At 36.9% G+C, this 7,725-nt stretch overlaps 1 protein-coding gene across 1 annotated transcript; it reads right to left on the bottom strand.

Moving 5' to 3' along the window:
- Positions 1-965: 965 nt before the first annotated feature.
- LOC110898762 (zinc finger CCCH domain-containing protein 48) lies at positions 966-4,837 on the bottom strand. The gene is made up of 9 exons (XM_022145594.2): positions 4,186-4,837; positions 4,004-4,099; positions 3,243-3,332; positions 3,041-3,142; positions 2,815-2,961; positions 2,627-2,746; positions 2,476-2,535; positions 1,379-1,476; positions 966-1,274 (listed from the first exon to the last, which is right to left on the bottom strand). The coding sequence occupies exons 1-9, from the start codon at positions 4,666-4,668 to the stop codon at positions 1,121-1,123; spliced, it is 1,350 nt and encodes a 449-aa protein (XP_022001286.1). The 5' UTR covers positions 4,669-4,837; the 3' UTR covers positions 966-1,120.
- Positions 4,838-7,725: the final 2,888 nt, after the last annotated feature.

Raw genomic sequence — 7,725 nt, 5'->3', positions numbered from 1 at the left:
CACCAATGTCAGGTAAAAACCTTAGAGAGAGAGTCAGAAGATAGCAAATCGGAGAACGATTAATCAGTGTTGAGAGTTCCAGATTTTATGGCGGGCCGAAGAGGAAAGAACGGTGACGGAAGCTGCCTGAAATGTGGTTCCGGTTTGGATTCTTGTTTCGATTTTGGTTACCACTACGGCTCCGACTCCACTGCTGGTGCACGACGCATCGGAATCGCCTTTTACACCATCATGACAGAAACTACAAAAAGGGGGTGGGCTGGGGTGATCTTGATAATTTAGTTTTTGGTTCTCTTTACAGGTAAATGTTTTACTGCTAATTTGGGGAAATGATTGTAGTATTAGTTAGGAGTTTAGATTGTTTGAAGTGATGGGCCTTTTTGAAAATTGGAATTGGTGTTGTTTAGTCGAGGCGAGTCGAGGCGTGCGAGGAATCTGATCGGAGAACGGAGGCTCCGGCGTCGTGGAGGGTGGAGGAGGGTGATGGTGGGTGGAGGTTGAATGGTGGGGTTTTACAAATAAAAATGAAGAAGATGCCCGGATAGTCCCTGTGGTTTGGCCTTTTTAAGGGAAGGGTATTTTTGTCATTTCACATTCTCTTAACAGAGAAAACAAACTGAAGTTAGACCCAGGGACTATCCGGGAACAAAAAATGAAAAGTTGGGGACTATTGAAGTAGTTTTAGAAAGTTAGGGACTAAAGGTGAAAAAAGGCGAAACCACAGGGACTATCCGAGCATTTTTCTCTTTATAAAATAAACAAATAAATAGAGAAGAAGTCATTGCATTGCATGCCCGTTTTGGTACAAAATAAATAAATTACCTACTTAACTCATTACCAAATACCAACCTGTCATGGTCCAAATCAGCAACATGTATAATCCAAAATTTTAATTAAAAAATAAAATGGAAAATAGTGCAGGCTCACAACTCTTTTAGATAAACCGAGTGGTGACTTGTGGCAGAAGTAAAGTCCAAAAATTTCCACTATGAAACCTCAACTGATACAAAATTTGTCCAAAATATTACAATATGCTGCTCACACGACTTAGACAACCGATAATAACTTCATCATTATGTTACAAAAGAAGAATCGATATGAAGGGTAGAACTGTAATAAATCAAGCGGGTGCGGCTGTGGTGGTGGCTGATTGGTCCGCTAGCCACTGCCAAACTCTCACTTGTCCTGTTCCGTCTCCGGTGAAGAAAATATTAGGGCCGCCATGTATAGATCGAATCTCTTGTTTTGCGTATATTTTCCCCCTTTCAGAAAACCTAATATTATAAAACCAAACCAAAACAGCAGTTATTTCGGTTTGTTCAAGTGAGATATGGAGATGTATTTAAGTTGTAACATAACAAATGTTGGAAAAGCTTACGATGGCAAGTCATATGCACGAACAGTGTTGTCGTTGCAAGAGCAAAGGAGGACGGGCTTGGATTCTAGATCGTGCATCCCATATAAAGTGAGCAGGCCCTACACAAACATTATGGTACTATTTATAATGGCAAACAGTAACGTTTGTCAAATGTTATGCATGCAGTGATAACTTATAAATATCAGATATACTCATTTATAATAATACTTAGTTACTTTTTGACAATTTTACCCTTGTATCTCTCACTCAAACAACATTTCAAAGAAACCATGACAATGTTAGCAAATACCCCTAACACTCTTCTCAGAAAACCTCCAACTCCGCCTCCATTAAAAATATCCATTTTTAGTTGACTGAATGTACGACAGATTCAACTCAATCACCGTATGTGAAATTCCTTTGTTTTAATTCTTTTTTGCATGAATTACTTGCCTCAAAAACCAAATTTTGCTTAATTCATAGCTATTGTTTAATATGTTACTTGAACTGGAGTGAAATCAATTCAAAATTTGAACTACAGTAATTTTGACCTAGAATTGTAGCCATGATTTGTCAAGAAGGATTAATAGCCAAGTGGAGATTTAGACCTTAGATTTTCTTATGTTGGTTAAACGTTGACCAGAATATATAAATGTCAGTCACCAGTAATTGAAATTCCTTTGCTCTCATTATTACTATTGTTATATGCATATAACGTATTGCCTAAAAAACCTAATGCTGCTTAATAACTGTTATTTAGGCGGAATATAGAATTCTAATGAGTTTAGGAATTTAATGGGCAACGTTAACTTTTCTTCTTACACAAGAGGCAATAAGAGTATGTGGAGCACATAGAAATACTCGCCTACACAACACTCTACACTATATTAAAAGTCCTCACAGCTATCTCTGTATATTGCAATTCGCACAAAACTATAACCCTATTTGAACGCACTTCATACTGTTCTTCGCCTATGATCCAGAGTTGTATAACATAGTTGAATAGCTGGTGTTGAATCTAAAAATTCTAGCCGTCTCATAATTGTAATATTACATACGAGATAACCATATGACAGACCAGATGATAATATATAAAGAAAATAATTGATCTAACGTACATGTTCCTCACTATGCGTGTAGGTTACTTCCAAGTTCCCACTGTCTGTAGCCGCCCACACCTACATGAGTAAGCACAATAAGCAATCATAGAAAAAAAGTATAACTATGAACCTTCTTCAATATAGTATTATAAAGTTATGGTGTCAAAACCTTTATTGTTTTGTCTAGTGAACATGACAAAAGAAACTGATCCCAGCAAAGAACCGACATCACAACATCATTATGATCCGTCAATGTCTGTAGGCACTGCAAGTTCTCAAGGTTCCAAACCTAAAAAACAAGTCATTTAAGCAATTGTTCTTATAATAATAAAAAAAACCATGTGAAAATGAACTCACCCGTATGGATTTATCCATAGAACCGGAGTACAATCTATTTGCTCCAACAACAAGTGTCACAACAGCTGACGTGTGCCCGTGAAGTGACGCAGCTGGTTCAAAACAGTTAGTGGCAGCATTGTACTTCCATGCTAATATACTCCCGTCCTGAAACAAGCCTTACATTTTCAAACAAAGTACACTAAGCCCATCGTTAAATCAGATCTCGTCGCTCAAAAAAGTTTACCTGAGTACCAGCAAACAGTAACCCGTTGCCTACAACCATAGAATAGACTTGCCCAACAGGTCCATTAAGACTCAACTCGGCAGATGTTTGAACATTCCATGCCTAAAATGATAATCATAGCATAACGTTTGAGCAAAAACCACATCAGGATTTAAAAAAAAAAAAAAAAAAAAAAAACAAGATAATTTGGTTTGAAAATTACTTTTACAAGATTGGGCAGACCCACAAACATCCATGGGCCTTCACTGAGCATACATCCTACTTCACCACTCAAATTAATAACCCCTGCACACTACAAAGAAACCAAAAACAAAATCACAATAAATAAACCAAACTAAAACAAAATAAACTACCCTCGCAATCTTGGTTTTTAATGATGGGTTAGTTCTTAAATTATACTATAAAAATTTTCCAGATAATATTTCAAGTTGTTAACTTTCAAACACTTCAAAAAAAGATATCCTCATCATCTCTAGTCCATAGTTGTTGATGTCGAATAGCGATAAGGTGTACCTATATGCTACATAGCGAATAGTGATAAATACCGGGCGACTATTTTATAAATAGCGATACACTAGAAAAAAAAATTTAAATTTATATGTATGTTATATCAAAATACCCTGGTGTATATGCTATTTTACATGTATATTTAACAAAAACCTAAAATCCAGCCATTTTAAAGCAATACTTAATTGCAATTTATATCAAGAAAAAACAAAAAAAAAATGTCGCTATTATCGCTATCTATCGCTACAACCCTAACAGCGAGCCTAGACCTATACGCTACCTAGCGCGCCACGCTCGCTATTGACAACTATGCTCTAGTCAGACTGCAACGGTGCGATCTCATCACCACATCACGTGATGCGAGCATTATGCACCACGCAATTTTAACACCAAGCGCACAATATACATAACAATAATAACATATACAACATTGGTAAAAACTAAACATATAACAACCTGTCCAGATTGGCAATCCCAGACCCTGACAGTCTCATCTCTACTACCCGTATACAACTTATCCGATCCAGCCGGCAGCGCAATACCACTCACAACCTATCAATCAACCAACAAAAACAATCACATCAACATTATTATTACAAAAACATCAAAAACTACCAAACAATCCAATAAAAACTCACTTTCTTATGACCTTCAAGCTGTGTCAACATCCCAAAGCCACCAGTACACCATGAATGCATATACCTACACCTCTCCCCAAAACTACAACTCCCCTGTATCCAAAAATTACAAACCTTATCTTTCTTAACACCAACACCAGTACCAGTACCACCACCTCTACTATTAACATTATTATTATTATTATTGTTTATAACGTTTCCTCCTCTTCCACCACCGCGTCCCCACGTGTTAAGATTAGAACCACCGCGTCGTGCCACTGTGGACCGTTGATCATTATCAAAACCGTGAGATCTCTTCGACGACGACGACGAAGACGTCGTTCCGTTGACCGGCGCGGATAGCTCGCGGTGTAGAAACGGGCAGGGGAAGCGGGAGCAGTTGCCTGCTCGCCAATGGTAGCATACTTTTTGATTTCGATTATCAGTTTGTGGTTGAGTTGGGCCTAATCTGTTGAAAACTCGTTTTCCTCCATCGTAATCCATGTATGTGTGTGATCATCAGAGGGAATAGGATCGGAAATTGTGTGAATTTGTTGAGAATTTGGGGATTAGGGTTTTAATTGGAAGAAGATGAAGAACCCTAAGTTTGGTATGTAAGAGTTTTGGAGCGTTGATCTAACGCGTGATGGATGGCGTAGAGTTGGAGTTGTGAGTAGTGTGTTATAATGTCACGTGCGGTGTTTTGACTAATTTGGGATCGAATAATGGATGGTTTATTCTGGTGGAAAAAACCGAATTAACCAAAGGGGTTGGCTAAATGCACCCTCTTTTTTACTAGTCATACCCCTTTCTAAAAATACAGTTTCAAAGTTGTCAAATTCACCCCTCTACACAATTCAAATATTGTTTTCGAAGACAGTTTCTCTAACTAGCATTTTATTATTTTTGTATAAAACGTCACTACAAATTAATAAAAAAAGATATTCTTTTAAACAATAAAAAAGTTTTAGATTTTTTTGTTGAAAAAACAGTTGATTTTATTTTTTTTTTTTTTATTTCATATTTTAGTTCTCTTATCTATCTATTTCTATTAGTATCATTATTATATTAAAATGTATTATAATATAATTAACAACTTTTATTTATTAAAAGTAATAAATTGCAAAGAGAAAATAAAAAGTTAGCTAGCACATTAGGTAGTAAAATGCTTTGATCAAAACATGTAATATCAATCAGTAATCAATAATCGACATAAGTTGAAATTTAATTATTGTGAGGGTATGATTGACTAATCAAAATCATTATCTACAAATTAAATTGGTGATTCTCAAATATATTTATCTTCTTTTAACTCGAAAACTATATTAAGTTAGTTGGCTTCAAACCTTCATTTAAATTTGTGTATTATTGTTTATACAAACTAAATTCGAACTCCCACTTCAAGCCGTTATGAACGAAAAAAAAAATCCCATCTCAAAATTAAAATGACTCGCCTCAGTTTAAAACATATGAAAATGATTTTTTTTCAAATAACAAAAAAATCTTTTAAATAAAATAATGTTTTAAAAGCAAACGCTAGTAATAATAATAATTAAAGATAACAAAATAAAAAAAAACAAAACAAAATAAAAGGGTTTGAATTGTATTAATGTGAAAGTTAAAGGAGGGGGTACATTTAGTAGAAAATGAGGGTACATTTAGCAACACCCTTAACCAAATTATAACCGAATTAACCGGTAAAATCGAATCGAAAAAATCAAATCAAATTAAAAACTGGTTGGTTGGTTAATGTTTTTTTTTAAACCGAAAGTAGCGGGTCGGTTATGGTTATCAATGTTTCCATAACCACCATAACCGAACTGACATGTAATAAATCTTTGTAGGATTTAGAACTTTTCACCAGTTTTTTAATATTTAATGTTTTTGATTAATTTTTTTTCATATTTAGGCTGGAGGGTGTAGTGGCTGTAAACGAACTGAACGTTCAGCGAACAGTTCGTGAACCGTTCGGCGGGAAGTTCATTTATGTTCGTTCGATTAGCTTAACGAACGAACACGAACAAAAAATTCCGTTCGGTTAGCTTAGCGAACGAACACGGACACGGATCTCGTTCGTTCGACTGCGTTCGTGAACGTTCGGCAATATGTTCGGTTAAGTTTGTTCATGTTCGTTTGTTTGATTATATTAAAAAATAAGGGGAAATGGATTGTATGCAAAATCGGCCAATACCACGCCCAACTTTCAAATTGGCTCCCACCACCCTCTACTCGACAACTTGGTGTCACTGTCACCCCTTCGTTAAAAAACACTAACTGAGTTAGTTTTTTAAGCCTACATGGCATGCAGATGATGACTTGGAAGCATACGTGGACAGACTTGTTTTTTAATCCTACGTGGCATGGGGATGATGAGGTGGACAACCTATGTAGACTCACCCTTTATCATCTCACCTTCAACATCCACAGGAACCAGCTCTGTTAATCAATATTGCAGAACATCACGGTGATGAAGACCGTACGTATCGTAGAGGTAGAGCTTTTCAGCCGCGAGATCGACGAGGAAAAGTTAGATCTATGTCGCCGTTGAGAAGCAACACCGCGTTTCAATGGCTGGAGGAATTCAATGACGTAAGAGAATGTACGAAGATCAACGAAATCAACGAGAAATTGACAGTTGAAGATGACAATAAACAGAGAGCACATAACGAACATGAAAACGAAAATGAAACGAAACGTCGTCCGGTGCATCGTCACGGTCGTCCTCCATCGGCCGGAGCTCGAAACGTTGGATATTCTTGAAGGATTTACGTTATGGTTTTCACCTACCGGTAAGAAACCGTCAGATCCGGCGACCAGTAAGACCATCGGTGCAGCGGATGACACCAGCACGGCGGTGGCGGAGGTAGCGCTGGCGAAAACCGCCATGAAAAAAGTAGTAAACGGCGCAGTTACAAAACCATCAGATCTGGCGACCTATAAGAATGTCGGTGCGTCGGATGAAAGCAATATGGCATCGGTGAAATCCGCCGTGAAGAAGGCGGTGAACGACGTCGGAATGAGTTGGAAACGGAGAGTAGTACGACGTCGTTCAATATATGTATAGTTCGGTTCCATGAAGAGGAAAACATTTTTCATACATAAATAATAGAGAATTAATCATTCACTATCGTTCAATATATGTATAGAATATGAATATTACACAGGTGGAGGAGATGAGTCCATGTAGGTTGTCCATCTCATCATCCCCATGCCACGTAGGCTTAAAAAACTAACCCAGTTAGTGTTTTTTTAACGAAGGGGTGACAGTGACACCAAGTTGTCGAGTAGAGGGTGGTGGGAGCCAATTTGAAAGTTGGGCGTGGTATTAGCCAATTTTGCATAGTTTAGGGTGATACAGTCCATTTCCCCAATAAATAATAAATAATAAACTTTTATCTAAACATATTGAAAACTTGAAATCCTATTTTTTTCTAAGTTAGCTAAAATTTGGACATTCTAAGACATTTTTAGGGATAATTATGTCTAAGTTAGTTAAACTTGATTCTTCTTTTGGTGGTGTAGTAGACTTCTTGTGTTTTGATTTATCATTTGATGGTTGTA

The sequence above is a fragment of the Helianthus annuus genome, chromosome 13 (genome assembly GCF_002127325.2).
Source record: "Helianthus annuus cultivar XRQ/B chromosome 13, HanXRQr2.0-SUNRISE, whole genome shotgun sequence".
Classification (NCBI taxonomy): domain Eukaryota; kingdom Viridiplantae; phylum Streptophyta; class Magnoliopsida; order Asterales; family Asteraceae; genus Helianthus; species Helianthus annuus.
The sequence above is the reverse complement of the archived record's forward strand: the minus strand, read 5'-3'. Positions and strand labels throughout refer to the sequence as shown.

What these genes read in the sequence shown, in the direction of transcription:
- LOC110898762 (XM_022145594.2), bottom strand. Translation starts at nt 4,668, where the DNA reads ATGGATTACGATGGAGGAAAACGAGTTTTCAACAGATTAGGCCCAACT. An exon ending in AGCTTGAAGGTCATAAGAAA is followed by an intron (nt 4,100 to 4,185) that starts GTGAGTTTTTAT and finishes GTTGATTGATAG; the next exon opens with GTTGTGAGTGGTATTGCGCT. An exon ending in GGGATTGCCAATCTGGACAG is followed by an intron (nt 3,333 to 4,003) that starts GTTGTTATATGT and finishes GTTTCTTTGTAG; the next exon opens with TGTGCAGGGGTTATTAATTT.